This window comes from Choristoneura fumiferana, chromosome Z (genome assembly GCF_025370935.1).
Source record: "Choristoneura fumiferana chromosome Z, NRCan_CFum_1, whole genome shotgun sequence".
Classification (NCBI taxonomy): domain Eukaryota; kingdom Metazoa; phylum Arthropoda; class Insecta; order Lepidoptera; family Tortricidae; genus Choristoneura; species Choristoneura fumiferana.
In genome coordinates, this window is record NC_133472.1 from 29393593 (window position 1) to 29414694 (window position 21102).

The 21102-nt window shown below is 37.3% G+C and overlaps 1 protein-coding gene and 2 long non-coding RNA genes across 5 annotated transcripts in view; 2 read left to right on the forward strand and 1 right to left on the reverse strand.

Annotated features, from left to right (window-relative positions):
* LOC141433735 (solute carrier family 7 member 14) overlaps window positions 1-21102 on the reverse strand; it is a 126364-nt gene that overhangs the window by 73384 nt on the left and 31878 nt on the right. For both annotated transcript variants that reach the window (XM_074095837.1, XM_074095831.1), the window contains exons 4-9: window positions 19366-19519; window positions 17052-17179; window positions 15699-15801; window positions 12313-12521; window positions 5286-5457; window positions 2816-2999 (exon numbers count right to left, since the gene is read on the reverse strand). In XM_074095837.1, coding sequence (XP_073951938.1) covers window positions 2816-2999; window positions 5286-5457; window positions 12313-12521; window positions 15699-15801; window positions 17052-17179; window positions 19366-19519 — 950 coding nt within the window. The remainder of the gene's footprint in view (window positions 1-2815; window positions 3000-5285; window positions 5458-12312; window positions 12522-15698; window positions 15802-17051; window positions 17180-19365; window positions 19520-21102) is intronic.
* Window positions 11747-12422, forward strand: LOC141433749 (uncharacterized). 2 transcript variants are annotated; one of them, XR_012451946.1, is made up of 3 exons: window positions 11747-11937; window positions 12149-12264; window positions 12334-12422. It is a non-coding gene; the product is annotated as an uncharacterized lncRNA (long non-coding RNA). The 2 variants fall into 2 exon arrangements; XR_012451943.1 differs by having other exon boundaries at window positions 12330-12413.
* LOC141433755 (uncharacterized) lies at window positions 12494-15801 on the forward strand. Its single transcript, XR_012451947.1, has 4 exons — window positions 12494-12572; window positions 13305-13400; window positions 15104-15307; window positions 15723-15801. It is a non-coding gene; the product is annotated as an uncharacterized lncRNA (long non-coding RNA).

Sequence of the window (21102 nt, forward strand, 5' to 3'; positions counted from 1 at the left end):
TTCCTTTTAGTTTTTAAGGCAATCGGGTTTTTTGATTGTTTTAAATTTAATATTTGTATAATATGTAATGCGGTTGACTTATATCTCGGGCAATTCCAAAGGCCAAAAAAAATGGTTGCCTAAAGTTTTCAATAGTTTTCGATAATATATTTTAAGATTTTAGCGTCAAAATTGCATTTACATTCAAATAATTTCTAGCTACTACCAACTGAAACTGCACATAGCAAGAGTAACTACTGGATATTCTGTTTTACACGCATGCTCTCCCATCCCTTACATAGACGTGGCCTATCAAGATACGTCCAGTATCCGTCCAGATCTGTAGCCAGATTGCCGGAAGATTATTCATTAAGTGCTGGAATGGAAAACACCATTTCCGATCCTATTGACCCGGCCTTTATACCGGCCAGCAGCCACGTGTGACGTGACAGGCGAGATAATTTATTGAAAGCCCATAATCTATATCTATACTAATATTATCAAGAGGAAAGCTTTGTATTTTTGTTACGAATTAACTCAAAAACTACTGGACCGATTTTAAAACTTATTTCACTATTGGAATGCTTAATTATTCCAAAGTGCCAAAGGCTATTTTATTTTCTGGCTCGCGCGGTTTGCGCATCCGCCACAGACGCGTAAAGGTAAGGTAACGAAATCAATAGAAAATACGGGATTTTGGAATACGGAATACGGAATTCAACAGGAGAAGATTACATGGGATTAAAGCGAAAGAAATAAAGATATTTTACAAGTACACATGATAAATTAAATTTATTTATAAATATGTTCAATAAGTTATACTTATATAGTTATGTCATTAGAGGCTAAAAGGACAGAGATGGACGTAGGTAATGAGACTTTGTAGGATATAAGCTGTTCATAAAGGAAGGAGTTGTCATAGAGAGGACATGAGAGAAATATATGGAGTCTCAGTAATAGGGTTCCGTTGGCACCCTTTGGGTACGAAACCCTAAAAATGAGTTTACATAGTTACGTCGTGGTAAAATCAACACGCATATCAACAAGCGTATAATTGGATAATTTTAAGTCCTAGGTATTGGACTTACAAAGTTATGTGAAAAAATGCGCACGCCTAACAAGATTAATGGAGATTCCGATAATAATAGGAAGTTCGAAAATATTTCTCATAACTTTTACATCATAATGATTACTTCTTATAAATATTTGAGACGTTCCGCGATAAAAGGTACCTTATTATGGTGGTTCTTAGGTTCGGAGATATTAAATGTTTCGTAAAAGTGGGATAAAAATACCGTTTTTTTTATTACTATTTCAGAAACTATAAGATCGAAGAATTCTTTACCTGTTTTTATTTTCACTATAAGTGAGCTTAAAGCCACTTAGTTACGGCTCTCAAGTTTAGTAGAAAGGGTATCTTATGATCTTTATGTTTAAACATGCTTCGCTTTTGTCATTTCTACTCCTAGGTACCTCCGTCTATAGTTTGACTTTGCTGGCTCGCATCTGCACTACTCGCACTAACATTTACGCATCGCTCCCTCTCTGTCTCTATTTGAAAAAATTAGACAATTTGTACCATCTGTATCTCAAGACATACTTTGCCCAAGACCCCAACTGGCAGTATCTCAAGATAATGACGAAAGTCTTCCCGACTTGCTACCTACTCAGCCTCAGCCTATTTATAAGTAGTTCCACTGGTATTCAGCCATTACCGATTGTAAAACGCAAATGCCTACATGCACATAGTGGTGGTGAAGTGAGTCTCAGAAATCAAGTTCGCGGTGGTATCTATTTCTGTAAAAAAAAGACCAAGAGCGTATCGGACACGTCCAAGATAGGGTTTCGTAGCCATTACGAAAAAATCAAATAACATTTTTCTAAGGTTTTCGTATTGTGTACGGAATCTTCCAAGTTTAGGGTATCATATTTTAAACCTTAGGCTGCTATTTACTTATTTTAAACTACTAATAATTCTCAAGCAATGTTAGCCGTTATAGGATTCCTTGTAAATTTGATATACTATCTACCATACCGATTTTTTCAAACTTTTCTACCCAACAGTTTAAATTTTAAAGGGGGGGGGGACGGTCGATTTTAAATAAATTTTGCATTAAAAGTTGAATATTTTGCAAACAGATCGCTGAATCTAAAAATCATCTAGTCAACCTCCCAATGGTTTAAAAAGACCTATCCAACGATACCCAATACCATAGGGTTAGTCGAGAAAAAAAATTACCTACCCCACTTTACGCGAGACAAAAAAAAACTACCATTTTGTCTGCGTAGTTGCTATAATATTATATCTGTGAACGCTTCTGCAACGTTACAGCTTTCTAGCATTGATAGTCCCCCAGCAAAGCCGCGGACGGACAGACAGACAGACTGACAGACATGGCGAAACTATAAGGGTTCCGTTTTTTTCATTTTGGCTACGGAACCCTAAAAAGACGGAAGCAAATCTGTAAAATCATGTAACATAGACATAAGGCACCTTTTCTTTACATCAAATAAATTTTAGTTTTGAAAGTAGATCACGAAAAAGAACTGATCATACTCGTATTTGTGGCAATTTAGTTTTAAAATAAGGGTAAACATCAATGAAAAGGTTTCCCAGAACTTAAAGTATAGTAATTTTATCAATTTTATACTCCCAGGACTCCGTTAGGTACGACGACGAGCGAAATAGAACTTTATCAACCGATTTATTTATTTTCTTTAACTTGTTTCGTAATTTTTCTATTCTACCTAGTTCTGTGAAAGAGTCCGCGGTGCTCAGGCCAGTTGCTAGGTGTTTCTCGTCATGGTCTGGTCAAAATGAATGCGTTATACTAACTTGAAGATAAGTCCATCATGGGCCATGGCGTAGACGACACGGGGCATGGGGAACATGGAGCCGAACATGGAGACGGTGAGACCGGCCAGGGCGCCGACAGCCACGATGTACTTGCAGGTCGGCGCGTGCACGTACGAGAACATTTGCACTAACGCTGAGTCCATGTCCACCTTGTCGTATGGCACTGAGAAAGGAACTGATGTCACAAGAAGAAAAGGAGCTGCACATTTTAAATTTAAATAATACATCAGAAGCCGCATTACGATTTGTGAAACTACAAACTGTGAAAATGAGTCCAGAATCAGAGTTAACAAGGCACGCACTTAATCAAACAGCTTGTTAACCTTGCAAACCGATAAATTAAACAAAAATAAAACTTAGTAAGTATTCAAAGCAAATATGTATCCACTACATGAGAAGTAAAAACAGCCCGCGTGTGAATTTATCAGCAGATTCTTAATTTTTTCTTTATGTAACAACTGATTGAAACGCGCTTCAGAGTAATAAAGAATTTACGCCGACCTCATCTTATTTTCTCAACTTTAAAGTTAATATTGTAAGTAAAAATTATTCAGCAGTTGTAATATTATGTAACAAAAAATTTTCTTCCGATGTGGTCACCACTACATATCAGTGACTGATTTTGAGATATTATCATATGTTTTCATGAAAATGGAGAACGGATACGACAGAGTAGTAAAAATCATGTTTTTTTTTTCATAAACAATTAGAATCAGTTACACAAAAATCGACAAATGTCCCAGTTAAATACAGATATGCCTATGATATTACTAAAAAAAAAACTTCTAAACTAAAGAGTTAATTGTAATTAACCCCCGGACATCGAAAATCGGGGCCTGGAAAAAGCACTCACCAATTTTCATTAAAATCGAGCACCTCCCCCTCTAAAAGCTAAACTACTGGTTCGAAAATTAAAAAAAAATCATGATGGTAGTACCTAAGTATATCAAACTTACAAGGAAAAATATAACGCCCAAGTTTGCTTGAGAATTACCTATTAGTAGCTAAAGAGTAAATAGCAGCTTAAGGTAGGTATAAAATATACCTAAACTTGGCAGATTCCGTACAAAATACAAAATCCATAATATTACTTGAAATTTCGTAACGGCTACGTAACTCTATCTTGGGCGTGTCCGACACGCTTTTGTTTACAGTTATTTTTGCTTACCAGTGTATCATGTAACATTTTGTCCTGTGACTTCGTCTCCCACTCGTCCGCCCTAATGTTGTGACAGTCACGCCGAAAGTGTGAATAAAATTATAAATCTTAGGTACCTACATGCCAAATCCGCATTCCTATCATTTTCATCGTTGTCATCGCAGCCGGTTTTTAATACTAGATTTAAAACTTTCAGAGCTTAACTTTTCATTATTTGTAAAAAAAGTACCCATTCACGCGCTAAAACTAAACGACGAAGCACAAATACAAAAGCAAAATAAGTAAAGAATTAAAAAGTACCGCCACAATAGTTAACAATATTTAAATAACTTCAAAGGGCAGAAATACGGATAAAAACTTTTGCAATATCATAAAGCGGGCACCAGATCCGAGACTCAATGCAAACAATGTATAAAGGTTTATGTCTACATCTGGTTGTAAACATTTCATTTTACTTTTATGAAAGTATCTACTCTCAACAAGGTAAACCTTTTTCATAAAGCACGGTTCACCTGTCATTAATTTTTGCCTGGTACAAATTCAGGTCCGTAATAAAATCATTCATTTATTTCAACGGCACTCAAACTTAATTAACAGACAACTATAATAAGTATATCAAATGAAGTGAATGTAAAAAAATGGCGAATATTATCAATAATTATATGAAAGCGGATCGTAACGTTGAACAGTTATTTATTCGGTACTTAATTTCATCTTTCTGATTCAACATACCAACTAGTAATAGGTAAGTGAGAACTATAAGGATTAATGTTTATCTGCTATCAAATTTTTAATTGACAATAGAAAAACGTAAATGAGTTTAACAATCTGCTGCTAAATAAGGACAATAAGTTGATACTTGGAAAAAGTATATAACGGAAGAGCCATGGTCACTGCTGCTATTAAAATAATCTGTAAAAGTCGGCACTAGAAAGCCGTGGGTGAAAATGATTTTTGTCTGAAATTAATTTTAACACATTCAGTGGCCGTTAAACACATTCATTCATTTCGATAACTTTGCCCAGTGCCTTGGAAGCTACTGTAAACATATTTAAACGTTTTATTAATTAAATGTATAAGCATTATTATGAACGCTTTAATAAGTACGTAAAAGTTTATATTTAAACGTTAGAGACAATGAGCAAACGTTAACGGCACCAGGTTAGGAAAGAAATGCGGAGTTCACATCACGTTACATCACGACGTTATCATACATCAGGCAGGAGTCAAAATGCGATCTACATGTTTTGCAAATGGATCACCATTGGGAGCTAAATCTATGTGACTCACCAATGAGGGTGAGCATCATGGAGCTGGTGACGTAGGCGACGAGTATGATGCCGAGACTGAGCACAATCGCAAGCGGAATAGAGCGCTTAGGGTTGTTGGCTTCCTCTCCCGTGGTAGCGATGATGTCGAACCCGATGAACGCATAGAAGCATGTCGCGGCCCCGCTGAACACCTGTATGATAAAAATCGGTCAAGTGCGAGTGCGAGCGACTCGCGCATGAAGGGTTCCGCATCTCCATACAATGTTTTAAAAACAAGTAGATCAGTAATGATTTTTGGGAAAAAAAAATCTAATACAAGCTTTTTGTTGGCGGTACTTTTTGCCCCTGGTTACCAAAGTAGGCAGTCGTCAAGACGAATCAAATGAGACCAAAATCGATGCGGTCGTGTCATGTCATTTTATTACAGAGATCCTATGGCCAACATCTAACTTCATCATCAGATCAGCTCTACGTCATAGTAATATTGCATTGTCATAGGATTTATACATGCATGCAAAATTTCAGTACAATCGGTTGAAGATATCCACTTCAAATTTAAGTTGAAATATTAATTCCACCCGAACAAACATAACTAAGTACATTACATTACAAGTTAATAAAAACATATCACCAAAATCACAGAGTACATCCAAAATGTAAGCACTAGGTGCAAGTATTTTAAATAAAGAACAATTTTAAATTCTCATCCTCTTTGGCTGTCGCCCTGTCGGAGGCTGAATAGCGCTTTAGACTTGCCATGCACCGCCGCCCAGCGCCCACGGCAGAAAAAATTGGCTGAACGCGGTAATTCGCCCGAACGGCGCGTACTTATTATGAATTAGTGAATAAATCTTAACCTGATTTTAAATTTTGACTTTGTTAATAAATAATGTTACTTATTATGAATTATAACGGACATTTTTTAGTGTAAAAACATTAAATACAGCGGCTGTGAGTGCTTTATTGAAGTTGGCTTTTGTGAAGTGTGCGTAGTGTGTGTCAGAGGTTTGTGCATCATAAATTGTTATTTAGTCGTAATGCTGCACAAAAAATAAACCACTGTCTTAGAGACAATTATTAATTATTATATTATCGAAGGTTTTATAAAATCGCAAATTAATAAGTAGGTAGTTAAACATTAAGAACAACATAGGGTTACTCGCGTTGCCCCTAGCAACTGACGACCATCATCTTGGCAGCCTAGCAACCAAAAACCGCTGAATGAAACACGTTTTTTGTATGACGACCCGCTTTAATTTTTAACTTTATTTTATTTTTAGTATTTGTTGTTGTAGCGGCCACTGTAATACATAATCTGTGAAAATTTCAAGTGCCTAGCTATTACGGCTCAAGAGACAGCTGGACAGACAGACAGACAGACAGACAGATAGACAGACAGATAGACAGACAGACAGCGGAGTCTCAGTAATAGGGTTCCGTTGGCACCCTTTGGGTACGAAACCCTAAAAATGATAAAGTGACAATAAATAAATAAATATCCTGGGACAATTGACAATTGGCTTAGTCCCAAACTAAGCAAAGCTTGTAATAAGGATCCTAGGCAACGGATAAACATACATAAATAGAAAAATAAATGCTTAAAATACATATTAAACATCCAAGAAGCGAGAACAAACATTCGTATTATTCATACAAATGTCCGCCCCGGCCGGGAACCGAACCCGGGACCTCAAGCTTCGTAGCAGGTTCTCTAACCACTTGGCCATCCAGTCGTCCATTAGAAATTGGATTTTTGTAATAACAGAAATATTATACATATACTTATAATTTCAAACTTTTAGAATAAATACAATCATTTTTAGGGTTCCGGAGCCAAAATGGCAAAAACGGAGCCCTTATTCTATCTCTTTTCATTTCGTTCAATTTCATTCGTGAAAAAGTATATTGGTTTTTGAGGGTTTTCCGAAATTCTCCAGCACTTTTATTATTTTATTGCAGCACTGGTGTGAATTTATCAACTTGATCAATCATAATTGCTTTGAACTCTCGGGAAGAATGGGTCTATTTATTTGTAGAGCTCTTACACTGGGCCAGGGAAGATGAACTGAATAAATTGAACGATGAGATATTACGAGTACTTACAACAGACTGATATTTCATCTTACGACAGGATCAAATGGAACGAGAAATTATGATAACTGTAGTACTATAAATCAGTTAATTCATCTATGTTTGCTTTTTCTTGTCTAAACCACTGTGTGATAAATAAATACCCACAATTAAAGAATTTTATAATGAACTAGCTGCTTTTTTGTCTATTCTAAAGTTTAGTTGAATGTGTCATATCTTACAATTCTGATTAAAATATGAACAAGAGGCAACAACTGATTGATTTTTGTAAACCCAAGTTTGATAAAAACAAAGTTAAGTAGAATGTCTTTTTGACACGTAATAGTAGATTATTGTCATGGCCTGGAAATAGCCAATGAGGGCTATCGTTTTTTGTCTCACTAGATGGCGCACTGTTGCGTGAGGTTTTTAAGTACTTATGGCTTTCAAAGTCTGTTATTACGGGCGTGAAAACAAAGTTTACATTAAAATCATATTTAATACACCTTAAAACCGTACCATAAAAATATCGAGCATGCCACAGTGTTGCATAGTCCCCGTTTTGTTCGGAAAAAAGGGAGGACAAAGGTTTCCGAACACAAAACTGTCTCAAAACACAGACATTAATTGCCCCAATTACTTATTCTAATTAAAAATAAACCCGCGTAGCTCTCCCAAAAACTATGAGATTTGACATTTCGGAGACCTCACGCTACACTAGCGCCTCTAGCGGCGAATTCATACGCGATAGCCCTCATTGCTGGCTGAGTATGAGTATTAAACGGACGAGCTTGAGAGTCTGTTTAACTAATACGAACCCAGCAATTACCAATTTAGCCGAGGCTAATATAAAGCATTTCTCAAAAATGGTGAATAATTTTTAAATAGAATAAACTTTTTTTCAAATTATATTATAACATTTAATTTTATTCCAATATTTTCTTATGCTTTCTCACCTTGTTTCTCATTAAAAATAAACTGCAGGTGTATTTTTCGGCGTAGTTCATTTAGCAACCAATCTTTCGCCGAAGTTTCATTTGGCAAACCAATCGTTGGCACAATTTTACTTCGCTTTTTCCTTATTTCGCAACGTTTTTTATATTGCAAAATTTTACTTCATCACACTTTAATGTGGCAAATAATTATGTAGCAAATGAGTGGCTTAGGCAAATAACAAATTGTCAAATAACATTTTGGCCAATTTTTATATTGCAGTATAAGCTCCCGCCTTAGCCTTCAATGTTAGGTTATTTTTTTATAGCAACCAGGATAACTGCCACTAAGAATGTAGGTTGGATGCCATTCAATATGTTGCTAAGTTAAGGTACTTATGCCAATGAACACATTTGACCAAAACATAAATGACATCTTAAAAAAATCTCAGGTAATGATTTGCATAATAATAATTTATCAAATTATTAGTTCGGAAATGATATCAGTGCGAAATGTTGAGTTGGGATAAAGTATTTCGTCTAAATAAAAATATGGGATAAATAGTTTGGGAGCTAATAATTTGCTTAATAATTTTCGCCGAAACATTAGTAAACCGTATTTTTCCACCGAAAACACCACAAGCTGTTTCAGAAGCAATAAAAAAATTCCGGAGTTCCAACATAATATCTGATACCGGCCATTAGACTTGGCTGTATACACATGTGCCAACATTTCCATGGCCTTTTTAACTTATTTTTTTTTGTGACTGATTGCAGGCGCGCTTATTTATTATTGTCGAGCTAGCGTGCCTGCAATCTTTTTAACTTTTTAATTTTTCGCTGACCATAAACTATGCACTTCAACTTAAAATAATGTCAAAAAAAAATAATAAAAATAATAATGTGTGTGGGTGTGTGTGTAAAATGTCAACTTTTACGGTCATTTTTGATAAAATAACGTTTACGGCGTCGTCCATTTAAAATATTATTTATTCGAGTCCGTGTTTACCTATAGGCTGCCACGAAAGTTTTTAGCTGTATAAAAACTATAAATTTTTTATTCCTAAGTTGCATGATAAATTAAAGATACAAAAAGATTCCAAAAAAACAATCTTAATTTAATTGCTTAGTAACGATATCTCTTGTCCGGGTGAGCGGTTAGTTCCAATGGAGTGCCGAAAAAAGTTTCTCGATGAGGGCTACGGCATAGATGTCGCTAGCGTCACTGCTTAAGTGGCTAAATAAGAAACAAACAAGCTGAGATATGAGGTGCATAGGGGAAATTCGTAAGCACGCGGTATTCATAGCACGCGGTACGGAATACCGAGGACCTGGGTTCGATTCCCAGTGATGGTCTTATTTTTCTGGTTTTTCTGTGCATCTATATTTCAGTTTGTATTTTCAAATTAAAGATAATTTATCTATTAACCTCTTTGTATAGTGATATTGCATACTGGCCAGGTCAGTCCAGTTTTGTTTTTTGCAATGGAGCTGTCGCGAGAAGCATTTCGCGCTATGATATTCTATGACTAAAAAAGAAACTTAACGTTCAAGGAATCTCACAAAAAATTTCGTATTGTTACCACCAGTTTAAACGGGTTCGAGTGTACATCAAAGAAGAGCCGAGACCAGGAAGGCCGTCAAGTGCAGTAACGCCAGAAAACGTGATCAGAGCCGAGTGGTTGATTAAGGAATAGGTATTACACAACGGGAAATCGAACGTGAACTAGGCATTGGATCACCCGCAGTTTTAAGTATTTTATTTACATGATCATCTTCGCGTCAGGAAGGTCGCGTCGCTTTGGATACCACATTTGCTGACCAAAGAGCAAAAAAGAGTGTCAGTTTATGCTTAGCAAATTTGATGGAGGCAATTCACGGCAGATTTCTAACATCCTAACTACTGACGAGTCTTGGATATACTGCTACGACCCCCTGACAAGAGAGCAATCTATGCAGTGGGTGTTTGAAGAAGACGGGGCCGCCTTTAAAAATTGCTCGAGGCCGAAGTGTCAACAAAAAGATGATCGCCGTTTTCTTCCGTCGCAGTGGGCCAGTGGCTGTAATACCCTTAAAAATTAAAGAGCAGTTACTAGCCAGTGGTACACCGAAGTTTGTCTACCCCAAGCGTTCGAAAAACTGGGTGGGGAACGCCCAAAGAGCGGCATTCGGGGATTTTTTTCCACCAAGATAATGCACCTGCACACACTGCAGCAAAAAAAAAGGACTTTTTGGACTGCACAGGTGTTCAGATGGTGTCGCATCCACCCTACAGCCCTGAGCTGGCCACGTGTGACTTTTTCGTATTCCCCAATGTGAAGAAACTGATGCATGGCCAGAATTTCATGAATTCGGACGAGGCACGGCAGTACAAGAATTTGAGCGGCTTTTCTTCGGCCTACCGCAGAACGTTTTTTTAAGTGTTTTGAGGATTGGTTTTTGAGAATGAGGCAATGTGTAGACCTTGGAGGGGTATATTTTGAAAAATATTAAAGTAATTTAGAAAAAAAACAGAATGGTTTTAATACAACTAAAAACTTTCGTAGCAACCCTCGTATTTATAAAATTTCAACATTGATGCAACAAGCGCTATGGCTTTCATTAGCCGGACTTTTAGTTGAACGATCCTGCAGAATGTTAATAAAACGCCGTTTGAAGCTGCAAGGGCAGCGTCCGGCATTCCGAACATGCTGCTCGTGCATGAAACTCGGACAAATTCACAAAGGGCCTTTCGAACACTTGTGCCGAAAATCTCGTCGTACCTAATACAAGCGTGTATCACTGCACGAATTAACTCCGCCCTTTGACAAATACAGCAACAAGCAAGCACGCCCAACATTCTAGCAGCCGACTTGGTTTTATTTTCCAGGTGATCGCAATATTGGATTTTGACAACGTCAACGTCAGATTTACGTCATTATTTTTTGTTTTAAATAGACCCTACCCTAGACTAAAGTAATGGATCTATTGTGTGGTAGTTTTGGACTTATGCCTTTTTAGAATAAACACATCTTATTTTTTTTAAATAAATAAATTAATAATAATAAAAATAAAAAAATCTTGTCAATTCTAATTCGTACAAACATTGAACCCCTTTTTCACATCTTCAGCGGTGTAATTTTGGAAAACGTTAAAGTACCTATGTTTTTATTTTGCCCGCGACTTCGAACGCGATATGGGATAATTCCCACGGGATAAGAATGAGTGAATTCTATACTTAGAAAGCTACACTGTCCCTGATTAAATTGAAACTTCTTCTTTTATCCAGAGAAATCGCAAAATTCCGGCGCGTTAAATATAACTCTTCAGATCGGTTTAAAAAAACGTTCACTGTCGTAAACTATAATTCTTGACTATTTAACATTGGCAGCCTATTTCTCCTCGGGAAAATGCTAAATTAGAAAAAGAAAATGCTAAAATAAGTATGTTTATCCGTTGCCTAGTATCCATAGTACCAGCTTTGCTTAATTTGGAACTAGGTCGATCGGTGTCAAGTGTCCCATGATATTTATTTTTATTTATTTTATCGATTGATGAAAAATAAGTAATACTAAAAAAAATCTTTAGTCAATCGATCTACGACTACAAGGATTTACGAAATGACGAAATAATAACACGCCACGGCGGTTTAATTGGTCATCGATATCGTAAAATAATTATTCGTCAAAGGTAATTAAATGTGACAAATATCATCACTCATTCAGAACAATAGGTAACCAAATGGATTTGTCGTTTCGCGTTTAGCTCTTCCTCGGAAGTTTTTAAAACGACCTACAATAATCATTATGCTAACCCGCAATCCGCACAGATTGTCCATTTACCTAGTACACCTAAGTAAGTAGTATCTAATACCTACCTAAGTAGTTGAGTTGAGATACAGGAAACCGGAGAAACGGACGACATGATGCGAAGCTCAGAACAGTATTAAGAATTTTGCGGACACGTCGATGGCACGTCAAATTTACATGGAACTGATAGCCAGCATGAGTGATACTGGTAGGCTATAAACACCGTCATTATATTGTGGTTAAATCTAAAACTTACCCCGCTCCATCCGTAAGGCAGGAACCCGTGGTGCTCGGTCCAGTTGCTGGTGTCTACATAGAACAGTCCAGCGGCCATAATGAAAACCCACACGCTCAGGTTGATGGCGTTGAGCAAATTATTGAAGAACAGGGATTTCTTCACGCCAGCCACCAGAACCAGAGTCATTAGCAGCGAGATACCGAAGGCGATGAAATCAGGAGGCTTTCCTAAATAAAGTTCAAAATTTCTTGAGTCCAAAACTAATCCTTTGTCAGTAGGTAAAGGCGCCCTGAGGGCTTATATTGTTTACTAGATAAGATCAAGAAGTTATTTCTAAGTAGTCAGTGAAGTACAACACAAATGAGAAATCAACGGCAATGGAGCGAAGAGATCACAAATATTACTCGGGTGACACTATTTACCGGACGTACTATACCGACATGATATTTTGTGTACACGCCCATAGAAACTCTTGTCAGTTTGTATGGGCCTGTACACGAAATATCGGGTCGGTATTTCCATGTCGGTATTATCCGTGCCGGTAAATAGTGTCACTCTACTACTCTATCTTCCTTTAGTATACCGTATAACCGTTGCTCTATCTTCGCATCTCACACTTATTCCGGCGCTCAATGAAGTCTGTAGTAAGATGACACGTTAAGCCGATTTAGAAGCAAAAGATATTTAACGATGATTCATAATTATGCTGTTTTATGAAATAGTGCCTGGGCGACCGAGCTTTGCTCAAGCTAAAACTCGTTAATAAGCGTTTTCCCAGAGATAAGACCAAGCTAGATCGATTTGTCATCCCCGAAAACCCCTACATACCAAATTTCATCGAAATCGTTGGAGTCGTTTTCGAGATCCCCGAAATATATATATATTTGCTCGTTTATAGGTATTAGATTTATTTTTAGTACCTTTAGTGATTAAGGAATCACCTATTGAAACAGGGCTGTATTAGTGAAAATACACTCGTGATTTAGCCTGCGCTTCGTCGATTTTTGCAGGAAGGAGACGATTGACACTTCTCGGCCAACGAGAGATTAGCATCGTAGGCGCTTGACCCAGATTTACAGAAGTAACGCAAGCCAAGAAAAACCCCGGTAGGTACTTTATTGGATTAGATTAATCAATCAAATCTTTCTGCAAACTGATTTAATAGACGCTTTTTTTTCGAAGTCGTCGGTCTCGGCTAATCGATGCATTATCGCGACTTGAATAAAAAGGACAGTTAAAATTTCAATTATTCTTTTTGTAGCCTCGAAATGCAAATTGAAACAAAGAACACAAATGCTATACTCTTAAAAGCGTTTATACCTGCTGAGCTGGCAACGTTGCATTTTTGTTAGTTTTTCTCGATTATTCCATAATCATGAAAATTAAACATGTGGTCTGATAGAACTGTTATTCATACCGGGTGTGGCCTGTAATATGAGCAAAAAATTAAGACATAGATCGTCCTCGTCAAACTGAACAACATTAGTTCAGCGACTTTTAAAAATAATGGAGTCTTTGAATTTTCCTTTTTTCATACAAATTAAATAGGTACTATCAATGTACGCCATCCTAGAAGACAACTGACGTCGCCTGTCACGCTACAAACATCAAACATTTTGCTTTACATTGCGTCTTCGAATAAACTTAAAAGTGTAATAAAAATGAAAAAAACTAATTATTTTTAAAAGTCGCTGAACTAATTTTGTTCAGTTTGACGAGTATGATCTATGTTTTAATTAATTGCTCATATTACAGGCCACACCCATATATGTAAGCTAATGTGTCTAATTCTATAATTATGCATGATATACTTTTATTTTCTTTAAAAACCGTTAATAATAAACATTTATTGTTCGTTTTTGAAGAATATAAAAGTCTATCACGAATAATTATTGGAGTAGACACATTAACTTATATATTAAGAACAGTTCTATCAGACCACATTTTTAATTATTATAATTTTTTATGGAATAATCGAGAAAACCTAAAAAAATGCAACGTTGCCAGCTCAGCAGGTATAAACGCTCTTAAATTAAAAGCGTTGAAAAAACCGCCCGGTAGAAGTTTAGTTTATAAAGGAAAATAGAGTACCTAGGTACATAAGTACCTTTATAAAGGAAAGTGGAGTGTTTTGTGGGGACTATGCTGTATACCGCTGGCAGGTGGTAAAACCGACCACCTGGCCGGCTAGATTAACTGTATTATGTATAATAATAGTATTTTTATATTGTATGATTCTAGAATTTGATTTTAAAAGACGATTTACAGCGATATACGTGCCGGAGCACAGATTGCTCCCGACGGCCTGAGCGGCTGGACCTGTCTCTGTAAAAGTATATTAAGCTCTAAAATAAAATAAGAAACTGAAGAAATATCCTTTTTATTTGAACTGAGTTTAAAGTCACGTGCGAACATTCCACGTACCTAAGCTCTTACCAAGTTACAGTCCCCACAGTATATAGTGTGCAAGTACAATATGGCCAGTAGGTTAGGTACTTTAGGTAGGTACTTTTTAACTTCAGTATAAATGTTATTATTATAAACGAGCAATTCTTGTATATTAATATATAAATATATTTCGGGGATCTTGGAAACGGATCCAACGATTTCGATAAGATTTAGTATGTAGGGTTTTTGGGGATGACTAATCGATTAGGCTTGGTCTTATCTCTGGGAAAACGCTCATTATCGAATTTTAGCCCGAGCAAAGCTCGGTCGCCCAGGTACTATTTTATAAAACAGCATAATTATGAATGATCGTTTAATATCTTTTGCTTCTAAATCGGCTAAACCTGCCATCTGACCACAGGACAAGTGTGAGAAGCGAAGTTAGAGCAACGGTAAGTATACGGTATATTAGCGGAAGAAAAAGTAATAGGGAGACACTATTTACCCACACGGATAATACCGACATGGAAATACCGACCAGATATTTCATTTACACGCCCATACAAACTGGTGTCAAACTGAAAAATCAAAAAGAAGGGGTCAAACTGAAAAATCAATAAGATAGGTATGTATGTTATTTTTTTTAGTTACGATATAGGTATTACACTTTTAAAAATTGTAATCAATTTTTAGAGAAGAAAAACTTTATGTTCTAGAGGTACCAAGTTTTAAACAGCACTTAATCTTCAAGCAATGACGAACTTTCTGAAAGCTATCTAATGGATTCAATCCCACCAGATGTATGTTTTAGACGAGAATGACACATAAGTAGGGGAAGATAGAGGGAGAGGCGTATTCCAATTATATACCTAGTAATCCAGATTATGACAATGACCTTACCATGATTTTATGGTTTAGGACTTGTATTATGGATTAGGGATTGTGTGAGGTGGCCTAATTTCAAAAGTGAGCCAAAAGAGCTTAAGTTAAGAACAAGTTAAAAATTAATGACTTACCAAAAACGGTTCCAATTTTTTCAGCCAGATGCCGGGAAATGGCGCCGTCACACAGAGAGTCGAAGCAAGCACTTAACGCGCGGGCGCAGGCACTCGTGCCGATCTGTCACCCAAATGCATCACTTGAACAGGGGTTAATTCAGACTTCAGTGCAGTCCATCATTCTGGTAAGAATGACGAGAGAATTATCGTGTAACCTTCATGGAATGACGGACTGGTGAATTTATAAATTAAATAAATATCATGAGACACTTGACACCAATTGACCTAGTCCCAAACTAAGCAAAGCTTCTACTATGAGTACCAGGCAACGGATAAACACACTTATATAGATAAATACATACTTAAATACATATACATCCAATACATCCAAGACCCGAGAACAAACATTCGTTTTATTCATACAAATATCTGCCCCGGTCGGGAATCGAACCCGGGACCTCAAGCTTCGTAGTCAGGTTCTCTAACCACTTGGCCATCCGGTCGTCTATTAAATGTATTCAATAATATTCGTCAATTCATTTTGAATGACAGAAAACCAGAATATGGACTGAATTGACGCCGGAATGAGTGTGTAACTGATGTTTTAGGCTGGTTTTATAGTCACGCTGCGCTGGCCGGCAGCGCCGACTGCTCAGCGTGTAACTTAATTATCAGTGCTAACGGTCAGCGAGGGTCGTGAAGCTCGACACTAGAACGCTCACTGAAAGCAGAGGCGCGCGAGCGGTGGTGGAGCGCTATGCAGCGCGGACACGCGACGCGTTACACCCGCTCACAACTACGCGTGTTGACAGCCACACGTTATTCTAAAACGCTTCCTAAGACAATCATACATATTGGACTTACAGCGTCGATGGTCAGCGTGACATTAAAAGAGTACCCGTAAAACCCAATCAAATGAGCCCAAACTCAACGGGGCTACTTCGTTTTGTTACCGAGATCCTGTGGCCACTTTCCGGCTCCATCATCAGGATCCTGGACATCATCCAGGTGAAGTGTACTTGCGAAGACAAATCAAATGAGCCCAAACTCGACGGGGCTACATCGTTTTGTTACTGAGATTCCGTGCCCATCAAATCAGCTTGATGATGCCATAATCTTGCATCGTCACCAAATATACATAAGTGTACCAAATTTAAGCTAAATCGGAGACCAGGAAGTGGTTGAAAAATGGTTTGCAAATTTTGAAACATCACTTACGTATTTTCTGACATATTTACATGTACATACGAACATTACAAGTTAAATGAAAATTCCTAAATATCCTTGATTGACTGCATTATAAAACAATTATTGTTTTGTGGCGGATACGGTGCCATCTACCATATTTTAGCTGATTATTTTAATACTTACTAAATACTCGAGCACCATGTTCCAACCGATGACGAAGGCGATAAACTCGCCGACGGTGACGTACGAGTAGGTGTAAGCTGAACCGGTGGTATTGGGCACCCGCACTCCGAACTCTGCGTAGCATGCGCCTGTCAAAGAACCATATACTCGTATAGTCAAACCGTTTTTAATTTCTAAGCCACTGTATAGAACGTTCACAGCAAGCGTGATAATGCCTTTTCATTACCGGCTATGCGATGCCACTAACAGCCGGTCACCTTCACGATTCATTTGGTCCGACAGTACACTAAAACTTGAATCTAGACCTCGGTGTATAATTTTTGGTGGAGATAATAAAAAGTGGCGATGGAGGTAAAAATCCGAATTATTTTTGTCTTCGGCTGCAACCACGGTTAATGTACCTACACAAGATTTGTCATCACTGATATTACATTAAAATTGCGGCAATCCGGTGAAAATCTTCCAGATGTGGAAGCGTTTCTATTGGTTAATGAAAAACACATTCCTCGCAACACATCCTCGCACATCTCTGCTGGAAACTCAGCCTTAGGCGCCATTATTTTGTACAAGGAAAATTATAGCGGCTAAAATTGCTTTGAGAATTATTAGTAAGTAGTTTAGAGTAAATAGCAGCCTACAAAGTATAAAATATACCTTAGCTTGTACTTAATACACGAAATCCTTAAAAAAATATATTTTACTTTTTCGTAATGGCTACGGAACCCTATCCTGGGCGTGTCCGACACGCTCTTGGTCGTTTTTCCTGTTACAACCAGCTCAAATTTGCGGATTTAATATCTATATACTTCATTGATATGTATCAATGTATTTTATCAAATAAAGTGATAAAGCGATAATATAAGTACGCACATACCTTAAACAATATATGATTAAAGCCTTCGGAAAAGTAAGTCATCGGCCAAGGTTAGAGGCAGCCAACAAAACAATATTTATCTACTACATGCCTATCAAAACGAAAGAAAAACCATCAGGAAGTAGGTAATCGATTCCTTCAAAGAACTTTAAGCCAGGATAACCTATTGGATGTTACTTTCTATATCATCATTTAAATAAAAGGGGCCAAACTTTGATCTGCTTTGCCGAAGGATATTGTGTAACTGTTTCGAATAAATATATATTTAAAGCACTACTTTATACAGTGATCTACAAGAAACTGGAGAGGCAAAAACCGGTAAACTGCTATTAAATATATACCTACAAATACAATTTTAATTGAGTTAAAAATAAAACACTGTTGAAAACTCCTTGCTTTTTATACTTTTTTAGGGTTCCGTAGTCAACTAGAAACCCTTATAGTTTTAATAAGATAAAAACACCAATATAAAATAATGGCATTTGACTTTAACCAGTACCGAAACCACCGAACTAAAAATTTACCGTATTTAAAAAAGTTTGTACAATATTGTCTTTATCTGTCTGCAAAACTTTAGGTTTTTAGGTAGAAAAACTGTTTCGGTGTCAACCGAAATTAAGACCAGAGGCCGCATTATCTAACACTTGAAATCACAATCATTTTCACCACTTTTTTCTATCACACGGTGTAGGATAAGAGTAATCATGGATCGCGAGCACCCGGGCACAGTATAACAAGTTTTCTTTACAGTAGGCCGACGCCTTTAAAGTTGAGCGATACCGCAGCCTGTATAGGTATTCACGCAACCCTTCCTTGGTTATCACAAACTTAAAATTTGGAAGGTGTATAAATGTGGATGTATTTTACGAATCGGTACATATTGGTATTGCAAAATTATATAAAATAAAATAATATAGGGGTGGCGTACTTACTACGGGTAAACTAAGGAGTATCAAAATATATTTTTGAAATAAAAAAAACTTTTTTTTTTCTACAAAATATACTTTCATAGATTAGTAACCGCCAAATACTTTTAATTTCTAGACTTAACGGATTTAAATTTCCTGTTATTGAATTTAATTATAAAAATAAATATAATTATATAAATAGATGAAATCTTAGTTCCTTATTTGTGCGGGATGAAGATTTGCACGCACTCACAGTACATGTCGTATGCACCATAATAAATTTTATTATAAATTCAAATGTTAAAAAATGCGATAACCCTAGAAAACTTGTCCCAAGCTACTAAGAACGGCGAAGTATACAGCTGGGGCTCCTGCCATCCGCGTCTCACTCCTCACGCCCCGCACGATTGCTCTGTCTAGACATCTCCGTCGGATTACTGTAGGGAAACTTGTTATACTGTGACCCGGGGGGAAGATAATACGGTCACTGGGCCGGTCAGACACCGAGTAGCGTGTGCATTAGTGCAGTTACCTGAGAAGATGCTAGCAAGCGCAGCTATGATGAAGCTGATGACGACGCCCGGGCCGGCGAACTTGCGCGACACCATCCCGCAGACCAGGTACATGCCGGTGCCCACGCACGAGCCCACGCCGAGCGACGTCAGGTCCATGGTGGTCAGGCAACGCTGCGATACACGAAAATTTACCATCCCGACCTAAGTTAGTTAGTGTAGGGTTAATGTAGGTTACCGGGACTTTTCGCGCCAAAGTAGTGCAGTTACAAGTCAAAAAGGAATACTCAAACTAGGTGTAAATAAAGTTAATATTTTTCAAAATCAACAAAAATACAAAGAATTGAAAACCACCGACTTTTTGAAGTCGTTAAAAACATGAAAAAACGGGGGATCCTCTCTGCTCACCGCTCTCTTCGGTGACTTTTCGTACTTTTCCGATTCTTTGGAACTTAGGATCAACTGTTTTTGAGTTTTTACAAGTATTTTACTTCTATATTATGGGGCACTTTCTTCAACTGAGTCTGCATTCTGACAAATAATAGTTTTAAATCGGGGCAATTTTATTAATAACCGATACATCGGGGCAGTATACTTCGAGCTGGGTCATATCTCACGTATCGGAATGTAACAAATAATAACTCACTTGATTTTACATAAAATCTCATAATTGTTTGTAGTGGAAGAACTGTGGTGCGAACTTTGGCATTTTTTTTTTCATTTTTAAATTCCTGATTATTTTTCCTCAATGACTTCACCGCAACCGCCCTGAAATGACCTCTACAAGTACTACCCACAATATCCACCCACGCACAAACAATACCCCTTCCACACAAAATATCGTCGACAAACGCTTGAATTTTAACGCATAACGCGAAAGATACTTTTTATAAAACGTATGAGAATAAAAGAGAACCGGAAAAGTGTGCCCTGCAATGTTGATTGTCTCCCTCTAACATCCATTTAAACCTGCTGGATATACCTACTTACTTATATTAGTTCTCTGCCTTGTCTGGCTCAGCAGGGCTACTACGAAACTCGAAACTCGAAGTTCGTGTCGTGCAGTCCCTCTAACACTTATACTATTTAATACGAGAGCGAAAGGGACGGTGCGATACGAACTTCGAGTTTCGAGTTTCGTAGTAGCCTTGCAATATTTTTTGTTGAACATATTTTAATACTAACGGAAAGTTTAATTCTTTACTTTTTGAATTGTGTTAACCGTCTGCCGTTGTTTCAAAAAGGATTTTATTTCAATACACGTGAATTTTAATTCCTATTTGTTGAAATTCTGAAGATGTAAAAAAATGCACTAGATTACGACGCGAAACAACCCTTTTATTGGTACTGTAATTAATTAGTATTACATACCGGGACCGCGCTCATTAAATGCGATGATAGCGCTCGCATAGACATCGATGAAGGTAAAGCTTTGGTTTCCTAGGGCGAGAGGTGCCGTCATTATAGCGACCGTAATAAGTGGTGAATGACTTCACTAGAACGTTGTCTATGTAAACAAAATATAAATAGCGGTGTCAATTACCGCTCTCTAGGAGGTGGAGCTGAGCGGCCCGGTATCAATTACGGCCGCTATATGACGGCACCGCTGATCCTGGGAAACTAGCTTAAACTGCAATACCCTCAACGACACGCAACGCAACGTTTTATGTAATACTAGTGTTTACCCGCTGCTTCGCACACGTAAATCATTAGGTTCAGCAGCTGAATTGAAATTTCGGGATTTTAAAAAATTCCCG